Source organism: Chaetodon auriga, chromosome 24 (assembly GCF_051107435.1).
Source record: "Chaetodon auriga isolate fChaAug3 chromosome 24, fChaAug3.hap1, whole genome shotgun sequence".
Taxonomy (NCBI): domain Eukaryota; kingdom Metazoa; phylum Chordata; class Actinopteri; order Chaetodontiformes; family Chaetodontidae; genus Chaetodon; species Chaetodon auriga.
Genome location: NC_135097.1, coordinates 5,569,190 through 5,594,579, shown reverse-complemented (window position 1 = coordinate 5,594,579; position 25,390 = coordinate 5,569,190). Strand labels below are relative to the sequence as shown.

Genomic DNA, 25,390 nt, shown 5'->3' with positions numbered 1-25,390 from the left:
ATTCATTTAGGCAGGCGTGCTGGATGGAGGTAATTTCAAACAACTGATTGCCGGCTGAAATGTCTGGTTTGGGTCTTTGGGGAAATAGAAGCCATTTAGAATCAGAATCTTAATTGAGCAACTGTCACTGTGTGTTATGTATCGCCGCTGATGAAAGGTGTGTGTGTGTGTGTGTGTGTGTGTGTGTGTGTGTGTGTGCGTTGCTCTAACATTCAGAATAATTCAAGTCAGATTATGAATAAATCTGCATTGAAAAGGGAAAGGGGAGACAAAAACACGTTCACTCGCAGATGAATTGAAATCATTCAAACTTTATTTGTCACATTCATCACCCATCATTACAAAGCTTTGGGCCCCCTAGCTCTGATTGTCATTAGCCATTTGTTCAGAGCCCCGTCACCCACTTAAATTCTTCAACTCAGTCACCAAAATGGAAAAAAAAAAAAAAGTCTACTCAGTTCACAGAGAAGTTCACAAACAGAGGATGGAAATAAACGATGAGCAGATCAAAGAGGCAACGGAGGAAAATAGATCGATCGAGTAACAACAGCTTTGCATGTCACTCTTAAGAAGAGAAAGCCGGGCAGCTAATGTGAAGACGATGCGATGTTAGCATGCTGCTTTTATAGCCCCCCTGGCATTTTTGTCAACACTTTAGACACGACAGCATGACCATTACCGAAGCTCTCCCACAAGAAGTAGAACAGTCGGGCGAACGACTCGCACAGTCAAAAGAGCACTTAAAGAGACTCACAGTCGGCGAGAAATGGATCATAAATGAGCAGTTGAGGGGAAATAAAAGCATATTCTTCATCTGGCTGCCACAGACATGGGAGGAGAAACCTTTTCAAATGCCTATTTTGACTGTACTTTATAGTTTATTTACCTGTGATTCGAACACATGGCAGAGAGGTTGCTTTACGCATTCGAGCGTTTCGTACCCTTTATGAGAGTGCTGACGGTACCTGAAGTCCACATCAAAATCACCTGTTCAGACTTGAATTACAAGACATTATGTCAAACAAATCAGTGACATACGAACCAGGAAGCTGTGAAATAACCCAACAAAGAGTTGAAACTCGGCGTGTTCTTATAAAACGTTATTTCATCCTGCTTCTTCTCACAGAGTTGATCCTCTTACTTCATTTTTACTTTACTCCAAAATGTCTCTCTTCCAAAGTGTTTTTGTCTGATCGTTCAGACCAAAGTGACAAAGCTGCCTTTGTTCCGTTTGTCTTCGCTAGCAATAAATAACTGTGATCAATGGGGTAAAATGGAAAAGGGACATTTTGAAATAAAAACGAAGCTGCTGAGTTTTAAAACTTTATTGGGCCAAATTTTCTGATCTGATTCTTTTAAGACTATATTCACATGATTGTTTATTCCATCTCATATTAATATTGAACGCCTTAATGCCGAATGAGCGACAAACATGTAACTTCAGTCTCCTTCTTAATTTACAGCAGGTTGAAGCATTTCTGCATTTTGGCCTTTTTAAATGCAGCGGCTGAATTCGAACTAATTAAAATATAGTTGAGGATCAGCATAATTATCAAATATATTCAAGGGATAAGAGTGGGGATATTCTACATTTACCCTATTGTCAACTAATCCCATGAAACAACCAAAACCTGCAAGAAATTGATCCTATTAACAAATAACATGTGCAGACAAAGCTTGATATTCACCGCGTCATGTACCAAAGGTATTTATTGTCACACTGGTGCACTGGGTGACATGTTCCATTATTGTGCTGAACACAGGCACTAGTTTGAGTTTGAGAAATGGTTCATTGTGCACTCAATGTGTATTCATCCACAGCTGACACTAAACGCATGCTTCTGTTTGAGCAGCGTTTGATAAAAGCCTGATATGTGAGTCGGCGTTTCGGGAAGTTGGCGGTCACACATCGTCGGTTTTGGTCTTTCTGTGGGATTTGTTGACAGTGAGCAAAATACAGAAATAAACACGAGCCTTTTTACTTTAAAGTGACTCGAGCCAAAGACTGTTTCTACAGTGTATGTACCATGAATAAATATACCTGAACACGTTTCAAATACCTGTAAATAAATAAAAACGGCTGTGTATCCCGCGCTTTCAAAGCTGAGGTTCCCCAGGAAGTTCAGATAAGCACACTTTGAACTCAGATAGTCACAGCCGCTTCACAAAACTGCTTATCTTTTTGTTCTTCCTGACAGTTACAGCGCGACACACGCCGACCCCAAAGGCGTCGTGTGGTCGAGTACTTTAAGCACTGCTGAATGAACGATTAATTTCAAAGTGGCTGCACTTGTTCCAATGCGCAGTTTTCAGAAGTGGTCTTTGTACTTTTGCATTTTGCAAAACATGTATTTAATTACATTTTTACTTCCTTTTGTTGCCATGCCAACTTGGCTGAGCATGGAAAAAAAAACAAATACAACATGATGCAGAGAGAATCACTTCCTGGGTCACACACAAAAACACACAGAAATCCTTCATCCGCCTCTCAGTTACTTAGCAGTACCCTGCTGATCACTGGAGGAATAAAAGAACATAAAAGACACATAAAATATGAGCAGAATGCATTAAAAATGGATCACAGCTGAGATTAAGTGATGACATTTCGACATTTCGAGATCCCGGCCGAGTCAGCCGGCCCACCAGCCTTGCGGGGCTTTAAGCATCGTACGTTGACGCTCTCGCTTTGTCCTCCTGCGCTTCCGGGTTCAGAATGAGCAGCTTTCGCCTGGTCTTCATGATGAAAATGTACAGCCGTGTAACCCAAGAACACGAGCCATAAGAGGGCCGTGAAGGGAGACAATTAAATATTCAAACACTGCAACCCACAGGCTTCAAGTCTTTGTCCTGTCAAGTTGTTTTACGTTTTTGCTAGTGCCAATGTGTGCGGTGTGGGGTTGCTGGTAGGCTATTAAATCCACGCCTGTCATATAGAACGCAGGCTTGGTGATCTTATTGCAATAACGCCCAAAGATTAAAATAAAGCCCCACATCCAGAAACCCTCTGCGTAAAGTCCCTGCAGGATGTGATCTCAGCTGTTGGTCCGAGGGAGACTGCAGTCAACGGTGAACCGAGATGAAGAGACGTCAGCGCTGCTGTCTGGATTGAGAGCCGGACCAGAGGGTAGCAGCAGGGATGAGAGGGTGGAGGATGGGGGGACGGGTGCAGGGAGGAGGCCAGAGAGGTCGATGGCTGAAGGGACACAGGCTTTATGTGTGTGTTCAGTGTCTGTGTGAGTCATGGGGGGGGGGGGGGGGGGGGGTACTTTAGGCTCTAGACGTTGCAGCAGAGAAGAGTTGATGATTGTGCTGTTGTATTAATGGTTGGAGGTTATCTCAGTGTCTGTCTGGCCTCTTAGACATAAAGGAATCAGCCTGACAGCTGATCCCTTTATGTCATTACGTCTCTCTCAAGGACTTTAAATGGCATATGTTAAGGAGAGAGAGTGAAAGAGAGCTCGAGAAACAGAGAATGAAAGCAAGTAATATGATACTATACCAGTGTGATGCTCACAAAGCCCACACTGTGCCTCACAATGGCCCGATATCCCCGCTTCCCTATTGAGTCCTGGTTGCACGTAACAGATTCGCTTCAAAGAGCCACTTTCACCCAAAACCCTCTCCAACCTGCAGTTGGGCCTGCAGACGTGTGCAATTTAGCAAAATCCTAGAGTAGATTTCTCCTTCCTCGTGTCCAGATATGCCTAAGCCCCATTTCCCCTTTTTTTCCACATGTATTTTGTAACAAATTCTGTCTGGAAGGGACAGGAGAGACATGGATTCAAGAACACCCCAGACTTTTTCCCAAGGACTCTTGTTTACAACACCCAAAACCAATGCTGTACAGTCTGTTGGGCACTCATATATATTATATTCATGTCTCTATTTTTTAGTGTGTGATTCCTGGGTCTGCGAGGAATTAGGCCCTAACTCTATGTGCTGATCCTGACTTCCTGTAGCAGACTTTGAGGAGGAGATGGATCCTGTTACTGATGGTGGTTGGTTCTGTGGCACTTGAGGACGCCGAGTCAGGACTGTGCGTGTGAACCGCTGGGAGACTTGTGACTGAGTTGAAGTCCGGGGCTGGTAGCGCAGTGATTGGGAACGAAAAATTGTCCGTGAGTATGAGATCTCTGGCATGATGAGCTTGAGGCAGAGGTCCTGGGCCTCTTTTGAGAACCCCTGGCTGGGCTTCACTGGGAGGTCGTAACCCACGATGGCAACTTTTCCACTAGGCTGCCAGGGACGGAGCTCCTTGTTTTTGATCTGCTTGGCTGTTCGGACGAGTGGCGTACTCCCACCGAAACAGCTTCTCATTAGCCTCTCCTGAGCTTGCCGAAGGAGTCGCACCTCCGTTGCCACGCAGTCTAGACCCAGAGCTGACAGCTGGCGCCACAATGAGGCGTTGAAGTGGTCATAGAGAAGTGCATCTAAGGTGTTCCAGGCACGGATCTTTGCAGGAAGGCTCGGCGTCAGGTTCCGCTTTGAGCCTTCTGCCCGCATGTTGAGCTTAACGTACAGAATGTCATCCAGATCCCAGGAGAGGAGATGGCGAAGGAGGACCAGGGACTCATCAAAGTACTCAGCAATCATCACCAGGGAGAAATTTTGCTCTACTTCCATCAAAAAGGCCTGCGCATACGCCGCATCTTTTGTTCGATCTTTGTCTCCACCCAAGTCGAAGGTCAAGGTGTTGTGTGCATACATGGAGTCCTTCTCGTCTGCTCGGTAGTAGCGCCTGGGATCCTTTAAGAAAGCCTCCAGGGAGCCATTGGTGACCCTCTTGAAGCTCTGACAGTGCTGGTAGTAGTAGGTGAACAAGGATTCAAACATGGAGACTGGCTCTCTCAGGATGGTGATATATATGGTGTCATTGGGCATCAGGCGCTGCAGCTCGGTCTTGCTGAAGCGCATGTGGTTGGTGATGATGTTTGGTGTTTGCGCGTGCGGGTGGACAAAGTGGGTGCTGAATACACGTGGGTAGCAGAACTGGTGGCCACAGCCCTGTATGGGCAATGCCACCGTGAGGTTATTGCGCTCTGCGAAGCGGAAAAGCAGGTTCTGCATGGTGCTGCTGGCTGTTTTGTGGGTCTTGAGGAAGGCCACATTGGTGTGCTTAGGTTTCAGACCCGGGGCAGGGTGGGAACGGAGGACAGGACAACCTGTGTGGAAGACCTCCATGGTCCTACAGAGAGAAAAAGAAAGCGTAAAATGATGACATTAGAGACATAATTGCGCAGACACTGGACAGATAATGTGTCCGACGGGACAGAGGTAATATAAAATAAAAATCAGCAGGGAATCAAAATGAGAAATGAGAAAAGGAGGCAGACAATGAAGCAGGATAAAGCCACCGGAATATGAGAAAGTGAGAGTGCAAGATAATAAAATGTGTGTCTGAAGTATTCGTTCTGCATGCTGTGGCTGGGTGACGGTTCAGTATTATCATCATTATAATATTATTGACTTTCAGTGGAATCGTAGCGTGATAATATGGACTTGTGTGTTATCCTTTCACAAATTTTGAATATCCAAAACATCCATTCAATCATCTCATAACTTTCCTTGTTGTGATATCTTTTGTTACTGGAAAAATATTCTTATTATCATAATAATAATTTCATACATATGACTGAGCCCCACTACATTATAATAAGAGGGATTTTTTTTTTGCATGTGCAATGTGATCTTGAAAATGTATACTAAGTACAACATAATCAAGCATATTCAGTAGGATCTGACATAAAACTTAATGCTTTGCCAAATTCTAATTCAGATGAATATTCATGATAGAATTTTACCATTGCAAATGAGCTCGATATAAAATCACAGAAAAGTCCCATCATGCACAGTGCTGGGTGCATACATACTGAGCGCTCTGCAGTATTACAGCACGCAGTATTCCCTGCAGACAGGGTCAGATATTGAAAACGTGGAAACGGTGTCTGAGAAGTGGAGAGACGAGGCGGCAATAATGTTCGACGAACGGAGACGGGAAAGACCGGAACAGGGAAAAGGTTACATGAGCAAAACGTTAAGTTGAAAGAGTGCGACAACAGACTGCAGGGCTGTCAAAGATCTACCGCCCCTCTACTTTTATAATTGGTCCCTTGACCAACTTGGCCGAGCCTCAGCACACCAAGTCTCCATATATGAGTATTATAATGAGCCAGCCTCTCTCTTCATTTGTCTTCAAAAGGAAAAGACAGGAGCTGCCATTGCCAGATTTTTCACCACCATCATCACACCATATGGATTTCTGGAGATTCGGAGGGTATATAATGTGACAAAGTGCATGTTTTCATTTGTGTGGGTGTTTCAATCACTTGCCAGTTCCAGTGGCCCCCCTGGTGCAGCAGAAGACTGACAGTACTGATGGCAACCACGATCAGGAATATCTTCTTTTGCGACATCCTTCTCTGCCTCTGTGGGATCCTGGGAGCCAGAGAAGAAGAGCGAGGTGAACGGGGAACACGAGTAAAAGGAGAGAAGGGAAGCATGAGAGCGAGGGCAGGTGGAGGTGTGACGAGCGAGCGAAAATGGGGATGAGGCAGACAAGAGGGGGGTTCAGAGGGAGAAGAGATGAAAGGAAGCAGAAATGAGGAGTGGAGGGACAGGAAGACAAGGGAAGAGAGCAAGGGACCAAGAGGAAGAGACGGACACGGTGAAGAGGATTTATTCAGCAAATAATGACCAGGATCCATTGGCAGGAGAGGGTAGCGAGGCCTGGCTTTTGTCACTCTGTAATAATACAGTGAATGATAATTTCATTACCTTCCACAGCTGCAATAGTCACATTCAGAATTACACCCTTTTATATTCTTTGGCTGAAACCCCGGACAGATGGCCCCGCACATTAGGTGCTGTCAGCAACGAGGGGCGCACATATGTGAAAAACCAACAGCACTTCACGCTGCTCGGTTCAGAGTGGCAGAAACTCCCCGCGTCACTCGACCCGCGCCGCCAAAACGCCACGACAGCAATGGAACCTGGGAAGGAGTCCAAGCCTCTCTCGACGGCATCTCACTTGCATAACAATGGCCGACGTCTCTCTCCTTGATTACACCGTCTGTTAGTGTCCACACGCATGCCAACAGTTACCAAAGCCAGCTCACGTTACTCGAAGCAGCTGTATTTTACACTGTGTGCGCCGCTGGGTGGACGCTTTTAGCTGAATCATGGCGGAGGAGCATGAGTGCATCGGTTTTGAGCATGGTTGGCCCCATGGCGGTGTTACTGCCACCCACTCAGATAAATGGGATTATTAAGGGTTTGCTGCACACACAGGGATTTTGGCATGAGAGAGAAATAAGCGTTAAATATGTCCAAACACACTGGTATTTTGATTTAGATTCGTGTAATCTGCTTTCTTATCAAACAGAACTGTATCATTGATTCTTTGAGGGCGGCAATTTATCATCTTCATTATGCATTAATCTGCCATTTATGTTTTGAGGAAATAACTCATCAGTCAGTCTATAAAATGTACAAAAATTGCTTGTTTTCTTTGGCCAAGCAGCCCAAATTCATACTGATATAAAAAACTACAAATCCACACTTGAGAAGCTGAAAGCGGCAAATGTTTGGCATTTTGTGCTTAATGAATTTAAAGAATCCATTCAGACCGAACCCATTCTGTCAACACACTAATCGTTTCAGCACAATTTTTTGATCAATTCAATGAATTTTAATGATAAACTGGCGATCAAGAAATGGAAATCTGGTTTGCAGGAATGGCTGATGAACATGAAGACATCTCAAAAACCACCACAGTAGGAAATTATAAGAGACTCCCCCCCAAAATACAAAGCTCATAGACGTGGGTGAGATGGGAGATCATTTCAGGTGTGATGGAGAAAAATTAGCTCAGGTGAAGCGACGAAGCACTCAGGGAAGAACCGCCTGCTGACCTCGTCGTAGAAGATTAACAGAGAAACGTGAACACTGAGATTAATTTTTTTAATTCCTCAACACTCGGACAGCTGGGATTTCAGAGCTTGCGCTAAGGAGGAACGTGCGTAAACACACTCGTGTGCAGGAACACACAAATACACAATAATGCTAAGCCAGCTCTGACACTGAACAGCCGCTAATGCTCTCACGTAATTGATGCACAGATTGTCGCAGAGAGTTTGGTTGACTTTGGCTCGTTAATCTTTTGTTGATGTCAACACGGCGTGTCCTGTGCCCTGACTCTTAATCTGGGCACAACTGCATCTTATGTGTTTCCCTTCCTTTGCATTTTTTTTTTTTTTCAAAGAAACGTCAGTTCGTGAAGCACTGAGGGATGCAAAGACGGGACAACAGGAGCCAATCGTCACGTTTGGGCAGCTGAGACTTTTTAAGTATTTTCGGTTAAATCACTTAGAGGATTAATAAATTAATCTTTTCCTGATGTTTGACTGACGCTTTAAGTGTTCTTAATGTATTCATTTGCATAAGAACTGTAGTTTTGTAGGTGCACAATATCATTTCAGTTACTTTTAGTTTTTATTTATATTTCAGCTAACGAAAGTGTTTTTTCAAACCTAGTTGGCTTTTAGTTTTTAGTCTAAAATAACCTTGATTGGCACCAGAAACAGGACACTCAGACCGCTCCAGAAGGCAATACAACCCAGTGAAAAGCTTAGTTCTTCAACCAATGAATGCTTTTATGTAAAGTATGCCAAAATCACTTTGTATGACAAATACTTTTAGCTTTTAGAGAGTGGTCTGGCAAGATTCAGCACGGCTAACAGCACTTTTAAGGCTGGGAAAAGGCTCCTCTGTGCTCTTTAATAAATAAAATGTTGTTCTTAAAACATGTTTCCTCTCTCCTTTACATTGTTCCTGCTTTGTCTGAACAAACTCTGAGTAGCTGGAGATATTCGTGTTCATGTTCTCCCCCTGCAGAAGAAGAAGTCATTTGCAGCTATTATATCTTGTACAGCGTGAAAAACAACCTCCAGTGACTTGAAAATTGCCTGAGCTGGATAATCCATCGCATTAAACATGACACCTTAATGTGGTTCTGCCACAGTTTCTGGTTTATTTCTTTTTCACTGTGCCTGAGTCGAGTGTTTTCATATCTGTGCCCTCGTCACATCATCCTCCCGTTACTGTTAATCACCCGACGCAGACGGGAGGAGAGTGAAGTATCTCCCAGGATGCACTCACTGAAAAACAGTTCACCTCAGCCACTTTATTGTCAGGTCTCTTTGTATTCAGCGAGGGACGGGGCAGCAGTTTGGATTTTAAAAACAGCAAAGAAACCCCTGAAGGTGTGTTCAGACCGTGGAGAATATTAGAGTTGGCATGATTGTATACAAACAAAGGACAAATTCACTCTAGGTGGATCAAATTTGTGTGAAAATTGCAGTAAAGAAGCTGTAGGGCTCTAATTTTAAGAATGGACAGAGATGGGAAAGTGGGAGAGGACTTGCCTGTCTGTGCAACGGAGGTTTGTAGATTGTAGATTCATGACCAAAAGAGCCACGTGAGCAGCCACCACGTAGTGATTATGACGGGAGCAAAGGAGGAAGTCAGGTGAGCAAGAAAGTCCACATATGGAGGCAGTTGGTACTTCATAGCAATCCATGTGTTGGTTGTTATCGAAATGGTCGACTGAATGATAGCATCAACATCCATAAACATCCATAGAGCAACCAGCCTGGTTCTATTGATGGATTAGCATCGATCGTGGTCCGGGTTAATGTAAGTCATAAGTCATGAAATAAGTAAAATGCTAAGGTCACGAGAGCCGTGTCATCACAGCTTCAACACTCAGGTAAGGTTTGAGGACGGTCGTGGTGATGATTAATAAAACCAACGACCAATCAACTGTTGGTTGCCAGTATCAAAGTCCAATGTTTTATTGACACATCCACCCCCCCAACCTCTACTCCATAATTATGATAGCTCATCTCCTACTTGATCCAGTCACTAAAGCCTCCAGTGGACTTTGGACGTAAACCAACATTGTTTTGATGCACTTCTTGAATCGACTGATGCTGCTGTTATCCTGGAAAGGTCAGTCTCCGCTCCGGAGTACAACGAACCTAAGGATATGATGACCAAAACCATGAAAATGGATGAAAACTGTAGTAAAACAAAAGTTTTCTCTCTCTATCATCAAACCCCAACATCCTTATATTCCTCAAACATTTGCATGAAGTGGAACAGGATGAACTTTTCATTACAATCCTGTGAAATGTCACCTTTTCAAGGTTGGTCAATTACATTTAGTTACACTGCCCTCTTCGGCTCAAGGTTAGGTGCCATTTGCATTGGAAAATGTCACCGTAGTACATGTTTTGAATGATGCATTAATGAAAGCGGGGGCTAATCCAGATGAATTCAGAGATGCAGTAAAATGTGCCGCTGCAGCTGATGCAGCCCAGGCAGAAGAAAATGTCGGCATTGTGTGTTTCATACGTATCAACATTTCTACAATAGGTATCAAAGTGATGTAGTCCGGCTTAGAGGTACTTGTACACGAGCTTCTTGGTGGCGAGACCACCGAGGAGCGGACCACTGTTCCAGTTGTCTTTGTGGCAACAAAACTGGGTATTTTTAACAAGATGTTGGGACACTTTCCAGCTGTGTTTGTGGCAACAAAACCAGGTATTTTAACGAAATGTCCAGACATTTTCCGTCTGTGTTTATGGCAACAAAAGCGGGTATTTTTAACAAGATGTCAGGACACTTTCCAACCGTGTTTGTGGCAGCAAAATCTCGTATTTTAACGAGATGTCGGGCCTTTTTCCAACCGTGTTTGGCGCAGCAAAAGTATTTTAAGCCAAAGTGCAATCTTTTCCCAAATCGTTGCGTTGTTGCAACATAAAAATGAAAATGGAAATGTAAAGTTTGGATGTAAAAACCTTTAAAAAATGTAAAGTTTGGATGTAAAAACCTTTAAAAAATGTAAAGTTTGGATGTAAAAACCTTTAAAAAATGTAAAGTTTGGATGTAAAAACCTTAAAGAAATGTAAAGTTTCAACATATCTGTGGTTTGCAGAAACGTACAACGCCAATGTTTATTCTGGGGACTGGGTCAGCTGAGGCTGGACAGTTTCTTGTGGTAAGAGGAGCTGGTTCATGGCAGTGTGTGTGTGTGTGTGTGTGTGTGTGTGTGTGTGTGTGTGTGTGTGTGTGTGTGTGTGTGTGTGCAGGGGATGGAGGTAGATCATGTGTCACAGAGAGTTAATAAGAAAGGGATTTAAGTGGCTTTCAGCAGACAGACTCGACCTCTCCCCTTCATCCACCCTCAAATGCTGCCATCTTCTCCCTTCACCTCCTCCTCCTCCTCCTCCTCTCTGCTCCTTCTTCACCGACACTCCGGCCTCTTTAATTATAATGGTCTGATTAGGTTTCTCTTATGATCGCAGCAGATATGAAAGCTCCGTTCGCAGACAATGAATTAGATAAAGCAGACGGACGGAAAGTTACCTTATCTTATTTGTGTATTGATTTAATGATTAAACGGGGGATAATCCACAAGGAGGTGTGTGTTTTAAAGGATTTCAACACGTGACGTGAAGGTAAAGAACCACCTGATGCGAAGCGTCCTCAGTGAAGGATTTCAGTTAATCCTTTAATGCAGATCTCAGAGTGGATTATCCATTTTACATCGCGGTCACTCACCAAAGTTTTTAAACAGGAGCATTTGCTGGTTTATTCTCGTATGTTTGAGCTCTGAAGAGGCAAAAGGTTAGAGGGCAAAAGGCAGTAACCAACGCCCATTTTATGCATATTCATTTCCTGCACACTTGTCTCTTGTGCAACATTTATGTCCTGCAATTTGTCTTTAAACAATACTGTTGTCTGTGTGACAAGCCGGTGTGAGCTGCTAACGTTGGCCTCAGTCTTGCTCTATTCAAGATACACTCTGAGCTAATTAGAAATCAATTTTCGCCAAGGTATAATAAATATTTCATAAATATTTTAAAGGCCCTTCTAGGGACAGCATTGGAAATTAGCGGTAGCTATAAAGGCTGTGATACACTTCGCTGGTTAATTTGTTGTGTAATTCTCTATGTATATTAAATCTGTCTCTCGCACATAAAGGGTGAATTAAATGTAATATTGATGCACAGGCTGTCTGTGGCTGCTGGTCTGTGTGTGGCTGCTCCTGCTTGAAGACACGATGTTCCTTCAGACGGCGATGTGTGAAGGAATTATTCTCACATCTCCCTGAAATTCTCCCCGCAGGTGATTCGAATGTTATTTCCTCTCCTTTCCCTGCACTTTTTCCCGTCTGATTCTTGTCTTTTTGTCAGTTTACCTCCGTTTCTCCCAGAGGTCTTTTTTTTTTTTTTTTTTACATTGCTGCCGCCGCCGCCACCGCTGCCGCTGCAGTGAAAATGTCGTATCTCCAAAATGTCAGCCGTTATGAATCAATGAAGAAGAAAGAAGTTTTTTGTCTCCTGATAAGTTTGGATGAATGTCACAGTCGCTGCCCGTGCAGAAATACGGCTGTGAGCCACGCAAACAGAGAACTACAGCTCAAAGACACGTAACACACACACCGACAGAAAGAGCAGAACACACAGACGAGCAAACCTGCACTGTGATACAGGAACAAATATAACAACTACAGTCCCGGCACACAGGCTTACACTGCCACACACAGATGTTCACCACACACACTGCTCCCCCAGACACACACACAAGTACACGCACACACAGCTGACTACAACCTAATGAGCGTATGAAGGCAGCTTCGTGCTCAGTCCTCCAGGGCAACAGCAGCTGCTTCGCTCTATGATCTTGTCATCTGTTCTGATCTCAGACGGCGACCTTTGACCTCTCCCAAGGGACTTTTATACCTCAAATGATCTGTAAGGTTTCACAAAAATAACACACACACGCGGTTTAAACTGTGAGCCTCCGTGTTTGATCAAAATGTGATCAGTGAGTTATGATTCCTGCTTTCTGTGCGTCTTTTCGTCCAACCCAGCCCACATTCCAAGCCATGACAAATGATAGGTTAGGCACATATGTCAGCTTGTTTGCCCACTTTTCCCCCTTAAACACACACACACAGACACACACGCACACACACACACAGCTGTTCAGGGCCCAGCCACCAGGGAGATGACCCATAGTCCGGCCATCAGTAACAGGATGACTGTTGCTGCAGGAGACCAAGGGCAAAGCCCGACGTACCATCTAACACTGTGAGCACGCACGCATGCACACACACACACACACACACACACACACACACACACACACACACACACACACACACACACACACAGCCAGCTCTCAAACCCGTGGGGTACGTTAGTGTTAGCGCTGCCCTTCAACAGCAATGTGGAAAATGCTAGTTTAAGTATAGCAAGTGATCCTGGGGTAACAGACACGACGGTTTTATTAGGTTTTGTTATGACAGTATTAACACCACTGAAATTTAGTATTACATTTCCATAAAGTACTGCACTTGAGTACAATTCTGAAGTACCTATGCTTGAATATTTCAATTTTCTCCGACTATGCTTCTACTCCACTACAGTTCAGAAGCAAATGCACGTTCAGATTAACGGGACTAATTCAAAATATTATCAAAAAAATAAATTAGGATTTATTATGATTACAGGTTAAAATGAGATAAAACTTAATTGATCCCTGGAGGAAATTCACAAGCTCCTCAGCAGTATGATTAAGATTAGCTCCACTTTCACCAGCTGCAACAATAAAGTGCCATGAACATTAATGAGTCAATAATTATGATCCAATAATATGAAGTATAATTCTGTATATTTTACACTTTTATACTTAAAGTATATACTTTTGCAACTTGTTCATTCAAACTTGCATTTCAAACTCAGGCCCCAGACAAGCCAATATGTCGGATAAAGTCACACAAAAGCACAATAAAAGACCAAGGCCAAAAGAGAAACACACATATATAAATATCTTCCAGACAATACCTCCACAGGTCGCGTGCAGCACTAAACCTTAAAACCAAGATTTCATTTTCAGAGTCACTGAGCCGGCAAATAAATTTATCCATGACATTTCTGAAATCAGTTTGGAAATGAATGCTGCAGCGACAAACATTTCCCCCGCGCTTCACCATCTAAGGTCTCTACAGTAACACCCTCATGCAGCATTATAAGTCACCTGAAGTCTCCGTCAGCTTGCCTTTTTGTGGTGCGACCACAAGTGTGCAGCATAGAGTGGTGCACGGTGAGCTCTGAGCAGACGCCTCCTCACTGCATCTGTACAAATGCTAAACTGATGGGAGAGTGTTTGCTTGTGCACACCTCCTGCAACACCGCCTATAAATATCCACATCACCTGTCATTTGTTCTGTTATAAAATGGCCGAGGCAGTTTAGCCACGCCGCAGACACGGAGGTTATTATCAGACAAGGAAGTCAGGAAATTTCAGATATCTTAACACTCTTGCTGGTAGTGTATTTGATATCATGTTACACAGAACATGTAACAAGGAGCTGCTGGGGGCCGATGCTGCAAGGACCACAGGATCACCTGCATGCATAATATGACTTGCTAGAGTATTAGCAGTCACGCACTCAGTGTTACAGGCTTTCAGATGCTTAGACAGATCATCAGTATGTAGATTAAAAAGAAGTGGGGACAATGTCCCCCCTCGTCTGACACCATTTCTAACCAAAAATGAGACACCGTTGCCTCATTTTACTTGCTTAGTAAAACTAGCTAGCCAGAATTCACCCAGCATATTTGAGCAATTTTACAAACTTCCTGTGATTAACACAATCAAAATCATCTGCAGCAGCAATAAAACAGATTAGAAGTGATTAGTTTTGACCTCTGTCTTTGTTGTGCCATGTGTTGGTTATCTTATCCTCAGAAGACTGCTGATAGTACGCTGGCGAAGGCTATATGTTGCCTGTAGTCATCCAGGCTACATACATGAGCAGCGCTGCCTTCAGTGATGGCACAGAAGAGAAGAAGATTAAACTCATAAATCATCATCATAACATATGTCATCGTAAAAACCATGGGTAAAAACAAAAAACCCTGACTGACATGTTGAGCTGTAATATGGCCCAAACCACTTGCTTAGTCTTCAGACAGCTTGTTAGCTTGGTACTCGTCATGTGAAATGATCAACACTGAATTACTGCGCTCGGTACTCTTATACAAATCACTTTTGACACAGTCGAACGAGGTGCTATAATGCTGCCGCCATAACTCAACAGTATTGTCTGTTCCAGGAATTCCATCTACAGTGCATGGTGGAGGTGTTTTACAGCTGTTGCTAGGAGCTTCTTTCCAAACAGCATCGCCATTGTTAGTCAGCAGCTTCCTGGCCACGGAGTCCTTACTAAACAGCATAATTCTTAATGTCATATCAGAGCTGTCATAGTTCCTGTTTTCTGACTCTCTGACTCTATAAAACTGAATATTTATATGTGAGTATATATAGTATCACCAACCAAACCCAGGTGTGCCACATCAGCCAAACCATAATTCAAGGTAATTAAATTTAATGGATATAGTTTTATGTAAGTGTTACGCTGTCAGTGCCCAGTATTTTAAGCCCTCACATGATCAACTCTGCAGCCGCACAGCTGTCGTAAACGTGGACTTTTTACCATCACTTCCACACGACGTGAATACAGCTAAATTACAGATAAGTGGCAGCGATCCAGCACCCATCCTGAAAAGTCGCTGGATGGCTCCCAGCTCGAGGGCCGCCGACCCAGAGGTCTGACCTCCCAGTGCTGCCTGACAGTTTTCAGCCCTGCGTGGATCAAACGCATCTGATTATTACTGTTCACGAGGTGACCTTGTTGGAGAAAGCGGGAAACAGCAACTGGACGGGCGGACGTGTCGTGGCTGTGCTGGTAACAGCTGCAGCCCGCTGCAGAAACTTGTCTTGCCATTAACATCTGCAGCTGCCCGTGACTTACAGCTCAAGGACAAAGACTTTATTTTCTTAATGATTTGAGGATTTACTCAACAGCGGGACAGTGAAATGCTAAGACCTTTTTTTTTTTTTTTTTAGCTATTGAACACACTGCGGGTGTAGCTACTGTATGAATCATGAGGAGTGTGCGGGGGGAGGGTGAATATAAAACCGCGGCTAAGTTCTAAGAAATCCTCAAAGGCTGTTCAGGGCGATCTAAGAAATCCGTTCATTTTCCAGGAAGGCTGTTACGTCTGAGGCTTTATCTCTGAAATCCTCAAAATCAATCTGAGATATGAGGCTTCAAGTTATTTCCCGCAGTCGTGCCTCCTCGCCCACCCCCTCCAATGCTACGCCCTTCCACTTCATGCCATTTGGTGAAGCCAAACGTCCTCGAGAGATGAGATATTTTTAAACCTATTTCAAACCAAGGTCAGATGGGCGCATCATGGCAATATTGGGAAGTCATGCCATCCACAGCCGACAAAACAGGGGTTCCTCGTTCCTGTAGCAGCATGAAAACAGTCTATACAAACGTGCAGTGATGAGAGCTAAAGGCTATGAAAACCAGTTTTCTGTGTGTGCTTCATTCTGGCTCATTTCTGTTTGTTTTGTCCTCAGGAGCAGCAAACGTATCTGTTCTGAATACATACATTTAAATTCACTGATAGTTACCAGAAATATATCAGTTTAACTTGTGCTGCTGTGTCCACCTCATTTCTGTCATTTTCCTGCCACTGTCTTTCATGGATGTAGCTATGTATCTGGCCTGGAGCAAGAGGATGACATCCCCCCCCCTCCTTAATCCCCCCCGCAGAGCTCTGATTGGCCGGCTCAGCAGGGTAAACAGACATCAGCGAGCACAACACCGAACTGTTTGAATCGCTGGGGAAATCGGAGATGTGGGCGGCGATTCAGCGGTCATGAATCTGAATTCAAATCTGATGACATAAGTTGTTTTCTCATGCTGCAAGGGAGACTTTGCTATAATAGAGAAGTAATGCACACCATGGGTTGTGGTGAGGGGCTGATCACTGGCAGTAAACTTGAGAGCAGGGAGGGAGTGTCACACTCTGGCTTGTATCCAGATGAAGAGTCTGCCCTCGGGCCTTTTCCTAGCTCCACAGTGATGCGGAGACACTGGTATGTTAAATAGACCACACCCTAGTCACACATGTGACGTTCCACTGTGGATAATTACAGAAAATAATCACTTGTACACAGATGTGTTCAGAAAACATGCTGCTAGACATACTTAGTGAGGGCGGACTCTGACTCCTTACCTCTGAGTATTGAGGTTTCTCAAGGTGCAGAATCGATAAAGGGAATAATGAAATACTGGCATACATGTAATTAAAGATTAAAGAACGGCCGCTCGTGATATATAAAACAGGTAAAAACCAAAGAGACAATCATATTTACCAATTTAGTTTGTTTAGCAGCTATTCCTGAGGACACCTGCTGCTGTGGTTGCTGGTAATCAGATCCCTTTAAAAGGACTTGTGTCGTGTCATTTATGCCACTCGCCCCTGTGGTAAGCCACAAGCTGGAAAGGTGAGCAGAGCACTGGAAACTCACGCTGCTGAGGGCAGAAGAGCTATCAAATGCAAAAACATGAATCATCCACTAGCAGCACATTTCATTGCATTTAATCATCCCATTTCTTCTCTTAGATATGGAATTGAAAAGGGTTCACTTCGCCCAAGAGGTGCTAATTTAAGTGTCTTCCTGTCCGGAAGGGAACGCTGTTGGATTCACCGTCGCCTCATGGACTGAATGTAGATTACGGCTATAAGTGTTTTCTGTAATGCGCCTCTATTTATTGGACATTTATATAATGTAAATGATGCTCAGTCAGAGCTCATGTTAGCCTTTTTATGCATGTCTAATAGAAATCAGTGTGTGCTTAAATCTCCACATGAGGTATGAGATGTGCGTGTTTTCTCACTTTGTTTGAAGCTAGGTGATTAGCTGTAGCTCCTGTCACTGTGTGCTTTAAAAAGAAATACTGTGCACTGTTGTACACAATGTCACTATGACGTGAGAACATGATGATCTATTCAGCATCAGATGTGTTGCTAGGGTGTGACCGATTTAACAAACCAGCGCCTGGGTCTCATGATGGCTGTGGATCTTGAAGGCGGCCCAAGGGCCAAAACGACATCTGAATAGAGGAAACGCCTTTGGAGCCAGAGAGTGCGACACTTCTTTTGTAATGTCAAGGGGAGACTCCTCTGTCGGTTATTTGACATGATACGGAGAAACCTGTAGAACACTTCAGACTCCTTTGCAGTGCTATGAAGAGCAGTTCAAGGTCTCAGTCTGCTTCAAACACACGCTGGCTACATTTGAAAAGCCTTCTGTCTTACTGATTGATTGACTTATTGATGTCACTGGGATGCATTGTGTGCTGGCTGTGAGTCATGGCTTCATACTCCACCGGCAGCGTCTCAGAAGCGCGAGCGTTTGGCCTCCCCGATTATGTTGACTTGTTCAGATTTTCTTGATTTGGTCATTTTTCCTTGATGTTTAAGCTTCTATCTAAATCAAATTGTCTGTTTGTTTTTTTTTTTAATCTCATTGTGTTTATCTTTGATGTATTTGTCTGCACAAGGCGTTCTATTTTGAAAACCGACCAGATTCTCTGTGCACTTCCTGCGTCTGACTTCCTGCTCGGCGCGATCGGCTCTGTGCAGCTTGACGCGGCTTTTATCAAAGATAGAGAGGGCACGTCTATTTCCCGATTCTGTTAGAAAGGTGCTTTCAGACTCTATTAAATAATCCATCAAGCACTTTGAAGCACAGTGAGGCCTTGGCCTGGTTCAGATCGACGTTAGAGTTGAACCTCAAACACATCGCGGTATCGTCCGGCAAGAGCCAATGAAGTACGTGCAAGAGCGTAGATGCAGGTACATTCATTTTAAACATGATCACATTCGTACTGTTCGCTATTACTCAGTGTTTTTCTCTGTAAACTCTTTCCACCTGTCAGGAAGTCTAATTTTAAACCACATTATAAAATCTAATCTGTTGTTCTTTCAGGCCAGAGGCAACCAGGAGTTTACGACCTGGAGGCTGCAGTTCAATGCCATGAACGCGGCGCAGCGTCGGCGTGAAGCTTCTGATTTTGAAGAGCATCACGGCTTCTGTCCACACTCGTGCAAACCCTTCGTCTTATCGCTCCCTCCCCACAGTTTCCATCCAATCCTCATTACTTTAATCTGAACTGCACCTCACTTCCTTCCCCTCCTCCTCCTCCTCCTCCTCCTCCTCCTCCTCCTCCTCCTCCTCCTCCTCATCCTCTCCGCTGGGCTTTTCCTCTCTCCATCACTCCACCCTCTCTTTATCTTAGCAGTAAAGGCAGCCAGCGCTCTCTGGCCAGCGTCCCTGTGGTACTTTTTAAGCATCTGCCCCACCCTGTTCCTGGACCTGCTACAGACGCTGAGCAGGAGAGAATGAAACTGAGTGCGTGTCTGTACTCGAACATGTATGTTAATGTATGTGTACCCAGCTGCGTTTGCTGGCACGTGTGTGTGTTTGTGTAAGAGCGAGCCTGAGAGTGTGTCTGGATCATTACTCGTCTGCAGGGGAGACTCCCCGTGGACCCACAGATACAGGCTTTATCTCGCCCTAAATGACCCCCCAGAGAGGGCGATGAGAGAGCGGTGGAGAACAGGGAGAGCGAAGGACGGGGCGAGAAGAGGAAGAGAGCGAGAACGGAGGCAGGAGGATTTGACGAAAGACAAACACAGAGGGAGAAAATGAAGGAGGCCTGAGACTGATTGAGCGGGCTGAATCAACATCAGGCCCTGTGCTTGTGCGCTTATTGATGAATGCCTTTTAGATCATTTCTTACCGGCAATCGCCTTAAGTCAAATCCAGCGAGGGAACAAGAGGCAGAGACAGAAAACATCAGCGAGACAATGTTCCCTTTGGCGACGTCAGATGACAAGCACATCTCCTTTTCTCTCTCTTTGAGTCTAAACACACTCCACATTGTTTGCAGCTTAATACCCACACTGGGATGTGTTGCGCTTTGCCATTTTTATGATAATGTCTGCATATCAGCGGCTGGGCATGTTTTTTAAGCGGCCAGTACGCTCTATCAGAAGTGCCTGTTGGATGATCCCCTTCCCCGACACCTTCCCTACAGCAGATTAGAGAGGCGCTGTGTCCCGCCATTACTGCCGCTTTCTGAAACCGAATGCGACATTCACACCCACCTCATGTCGTGACTGGTCAGCTGTGCGGAGGCGAGAAAGGAACCAGGGTTTTTCCATTATTTACACTGTCATGCTATGCTTTTGAGGAGAGACTGTGCAGCGTTATCCTCATATTCAAACAATATCATCGCTCTCTAAGATGGGCGGCGTTTCACCTCGCTGTCTACTGTGGCCGCCCTGAGCAACTAAAAACATTTTGGCCTTGCGACAAGCGTAACCCGATGCTAAGACGTTACACCCAAGCTAGCGGATCTGTGAGGCGATGCTAACATGCTCACAAAGATAACGCTAGCATCTTGATGTTGACTAAATAACAGCATGCTAAACAGTGGCTTTACCTAAGTTTCTTCTCTTAGTGTGTTAGCATGCTAACATTTGCTAATTAGCACTTCACAAAAAATTTAAACTTTTGCAAGTACTTATTTATCGACTCACTGAACACATGGAAGTTTTGACCTAACGGGGGAGCTAATGAGATGTCAGGGGATCAAAGCACCGAATTTCAAGGCAATCCTTCCATTAGTTGAAATATTTCAATGAAAAACTAAAATACCAACCTCATGGTGATTCCGGAGAAAAAGTATTGCAGTAAGCCAGTAAAGTTTATCCTCTGGGGACCTTTGAATTTCATCAGTAATCCACCCAGAAGTTATCGATTAGCTATTAATGGCTACACGCCCCGCTCATCGGGATGCGTGTTCCAGTCACGATGATTTTGTGTTCTAGCAGCTAGTCTGCCGAGCATGAGCCGAGCTGGAGTGGTGTGAGCATTGTTCACGCTCTGCTGCTCACTACGTCTGCATTGCAGTGACGAGTGTCAGTCAACAACCACCTTCATCGCTAAACAACTTGATGTATGTGGGGCAAGGCACTAGTGTGTTTGTGGGTGTTGGCTCATGAATGTCAGTCATGCTAACTTGACAGGTATGTCATTTGTTAGGTGTTACTGAGCAGCCCCCCCCCCCCCCCCCTCCGCCGCCCTCCCCAGGTGCAAGTCTCACTCTGCAAAAATTTGGCAGCCATGCCTTTGCAGTCCCATTACATTATGTGGACTTACTGCTTACTTATGGAAAGGGTGAAAGCTTCATTTTCCACAAGAGAAAACCCATTCCACGTAGACGCACCTCAGAAAGGCAGGCGCATAATTTCTAAACAACAGAGGCGACCACTTCAATTTTCTCCAGGCCTCGACTAGAAATGAACAATCAAGAGGTTTCTAATTATTCTAGCGGGCCTCTACACTTTGTCACTCAGGCGAGCATCGACAGAGCGCTTCAACCGCCACCGACAAATAAAAAAGCAATCTGGATCATAAGCGCCCGGTGGCACTGAAAAGGTCTCCGATCGGCATCTTTGCTTTGGGCAGGCGGTGAGCGTGTGTTTATGTGTTCGGTTCAGTCCAGCAGGGGGTGAGTGTATACATTCAGGGGGAAGCACTCCTTCAAAATATTGCTCCCTCTTCTTTATTTATCTGCATTCATTTTCTGCTCAGGGACCTGAATGTGCTTTTGCAACTCAGCTGTTCATTTACATAAGACACACAGTTCCTCCTCGTCAAATTAATTTGATGCTCGGAGGTAAAGCCCTGAAGGCCTAAAGTCCACCAGATGAAAATGCAGCTTCTTGCCGGTCTGTCTAGTCTGACCTACAGGTTTTACATGAACTGAGCTAACCAGCATGTCAAGCTCTCTCTGCTTTTGTTGCTCCTCTTATGAAACTCCAATTGCATGCTTTTCACAAAGCTCCCCCTCCCTGTGCTGCTGTTCTGTACTTAAGCTTGGTGCCAATTACTAGCACAGAACTGAGGGAGCTGAGCCATCCAGCAGGTTCATTTGGACCGCAGCCTATTTTGTGTTCCTGCTTTTATTGGATGACAGTTTATTCTGCTGCAGTGTGTCATTTAGGCTTTTTTCCCTTCTTGCTAAAGATAAAAGAGAAAGCCCCACTTCATCGGCATGACAAATGAGCAAGATTTATGAATCTAAACACGCCAGCTCCTCTCAAAGTTACTGTATGTTTTCAGCAGTAACCCCGTACAAACCCCCCACCCCCACCCCCACCGGGAGTATCTGAACCCAGAGAGAGCTTTGATTCTGCCAGCACCAGAGCAGAAAACTAAAAGAGCTGCCTGCATGCTGCAATTAAGCAAAGACGCTGTCACAATCGGAGACAGCAGGAACATTAAAGGCTCCTCAGCATCACAGCGGAATATGTACAAGCTTGTATAAAAAGCTTGTCGGCTTTCATCAGCCAGTTGCAAATGCTACCGAGGTGGACAGACAGACAGGGTGGCCTGCGGTGATTAGTATAAACCGAGCAAATCCCGCGGAATGGATACAGAGACATAAAGCTGTGGAGGACACGGAGTAGGTAAGGATGCACTAATCACCCTATCGCTAATGCCATCAATATGCACTTAACCCTGAACTTCCATTAAGACGGACGTATCATGTTAGGATGCAAACATAACCTGTGAAACTTCACTCCTGCCCATGTGTAAACACATATTGACTTTTCCAAACGGATTGATCACATCCATTGTCATGCCTGTGCAAATAACTGAATGAATAGAAAAACACATTTAGCTAAAGCTAAAGGTTAATCAGCAATGCAGTTTTTATAATGCATGTTGTTTTTGGCCGCTCTTCTGGAGGCATTGGGTTGTTTCTGCGTTCAAAAATGCTTAATTTTGTATTTGGATGTAAAGGAGTCAGCTGCACAAGTTGCAGTTGCTCATTGTGAATATGGTGTTGACAGTCTACAAGAGTTAAGCTACTGAACAATGGAAAGAAAATCTGGTGCATTAAGGCACTAAGTTATTTTCATGAATCCTGTCATGTGTTCTTCTGTCTTAAGTCAGGTTTGCCAGTATGAAACAGCAAAGGATGGACTTCTACAGCCGGACATTATCTTGTATTTAGGTCGCCGTTTGGACTTAATCAATTCATGATCTTGGAGTTGAACCGGGCGTCATTCACAAACACACAGAGTGATATGAATAAAAATCAAGCTCCGTGTGTGCGTTTCGAGAGTGACAGCGATGGAGCCGTAGTTTAGTGTGGCGGATTTGTGGTTGCAAAATTGTTTCGCTAATCTTAGTTTAAAGGATTAACCAGCAGTGACAATACTGTTGACCCAGTGAGCCCGACCCCGCTGACCTGTTCTGCAGCTCCCGGTTGGGCAGACCAGCGCCCTGCCTGACTTTAGTGGTAATAGTATTATTGGCATTGGTAACTACTGAGTATCAAACTTCTAATCTGTGAAGATGAGTGGAGGAGGCAAAGAAGGATCGCGTACAAATTCCCTTTGCAAACACTGCTTGAGCTTCCAAGACAGAGGAGTGACAGCAAACCAGTTTAGCTCCCAGCCATCATTCCTGCTATTTCAGCTGCTCTGTCATAAAAAAGTCAAGGCAGTAATGTAGTTTAGCTCTGAGCTTAACGAGCGAAGCAATGCACTTTCTCATCGCTCAGCTTGCACAATGATCTTCCTTCATTTCTTTATTTTTTCCACACAAACATGTATCTGCTCATTCATGCTCTACGTCATTCAAACCTTGTAATGCTCCACATCTTTCACACATCATTTGTTCAGCTTTTGCAGTTTAGCGTCAGTTTTTCAAACCTGACGGTAAACTTTTAAAAGTCAGCTGGTGCGTATACCGATTTTACTGGTTCGATTCAGCAACTAAAACTGATTTCTCCAACCACCTTTTAGTTAAAACGTCTTCGTCATCTGGATCCTCAGCTGACAGAAGCTTCTGTAAACTTGATACGCGGAAAGATTTGATGACAGGAAACACATAAAACGATTAAATTGAATTTTCTGGCTGAAAATCTGACACTGAAGTATGGGAAACACTGAAAAACCAAGAGTTTTTTGAGGACTGTCCATTCATACAGCCCAACGATTCTTACTTCTCTTATTGGAGCAATAAGACACAACGAGCACAGGCTACTAACAACTAAATGTTCTGTTCGGATGTCCTGCCCCCAGAGTTTCATCAGTTATATGCTGACAATCATAAACCTACTCGCTTCCATGTATAATGAAGGTCGGCAGAGTGGCTGCATGGGAAGTTCTATTCTTTTTTATGGTGGAAAACAGGTAATGAATCCTATTAAACTTATTATTATTTATTTATTCACATTAACTTATTGAGGATTAAACGTATCTGCTCTAATGTAGCTGCAAATGTTAGCATGTCTGGCAAACTAGTTAACACATCCACTGATTCTGTGAGCCAAGAGGCAATTTTATCAGAATTTAATGCTGGATGTAGTGATAGAAACTCTGGGAAGATCTTTTTGATATGAAGGTGCAGAGGTGATAAAAACATGTGAAAGATACGAATCTCTCAGAGAGCCTAAGGTATGATCAGTATGTGGGAAACCTTCATGTTGGAGCTGCTGTGTCTTGCAGTCGTTAGGTAATAAAGAAAATGTAGTCCTGATTTATTGCAGTGACGATGAGAAAACAGGGCAACAGACAAGTGGAATCAACTAAAGGGCTTTGTGCACATTTTGATCTGTTATAAATCTGTCTTGTGTTACGTAAGATGAACCGCCACCTAAACGTACAGAGCTGATTCAAGTGATGGCAGGTGCTGCGTGTGAGAAATTATGGAAAACCAGATGTAATCAAACAGGTATTTGCTGAACTCTGCAGGAGGAGGAAATCTTATCAAATTTATATATGTTATGCAGTTTGACTCTGGTCACATTTTATTGCTATTTGCACTTTTTTTGCACTTCAAAAACCTAAAGAGAGCATTTGCATTGGCGTCCATTTCCTTTCTTCCCCCACCCATGCTGTCCCTTGGCTCACTATCGCCCTTTATCTCCCTCTACTCCACCTCAAGGACGTCTTCCCAGTCTGACACAAAGATTTGTTGATGTGACTTGGTACGAGCTCGCTTTTGTTTCACCCTTTTCTCAATACAACATGTTCTCTAACAGCAGTTTGGTTAATTGTCCTGCGTTCATTGTTTTGTTTCCCTTGTTTTATCCTGTTAATGTTCTGCCTTTTGTCTACCAACAAAGGGGGGAAAAACAGATTTAGACTCCAAAATGGCTGTTCATACTGCAACCAAATGGATAACAGTATAGTATAAGTTTTTTTTATACTGCTGGTTTTACATCTGAAATCCTTTATTGTAATCTGATAAGAGAATTACTGTGTCTTATTGTCTGGGTGGTAAACTTATATTAGAGACCAAATGGGAGTGTGGTGACCCTGATGTGGCTGTTTTATGAGTATTTAGATCGTCCTGATCAGCCCTTAAG

At 44.0% G+C, this 25,390-nt stretch overlaps 1 protein-coding gene across 1 annotated transcript in view; it reads right to left on the bottom strand.

Annotated features, from left to right (window-relative positions):
* Nucleotides 1-295: 295 nt before the first annotated feature.
* The window catches only part of gal3st3 (galactose-3-O-sulfotransferase 3), a 38,687-nt gene continuing 13,592 nt past the window's right edge, over nt 296-25,390 (bottom strand). The window contains exons 2-3 of the mRNA XM_076725098.1: nt 6,331-6,435; nt 296-5,185 (exon numbers count right to left, since the gene is read on the bottom strand). Coding sequence (XP_076581213.1) covers nt 3,883-5,185; nt 6,331-6,413 — 1,386 coding nt within the window. The 5' untranslated portion in view covers nt 6,414-6,435 and the 3' untranslated portion in view covers nt 296-3,882. The remainder of the gene's footprint in view (nt 5,186-6,330; nt 6,436-25,390) is intronic.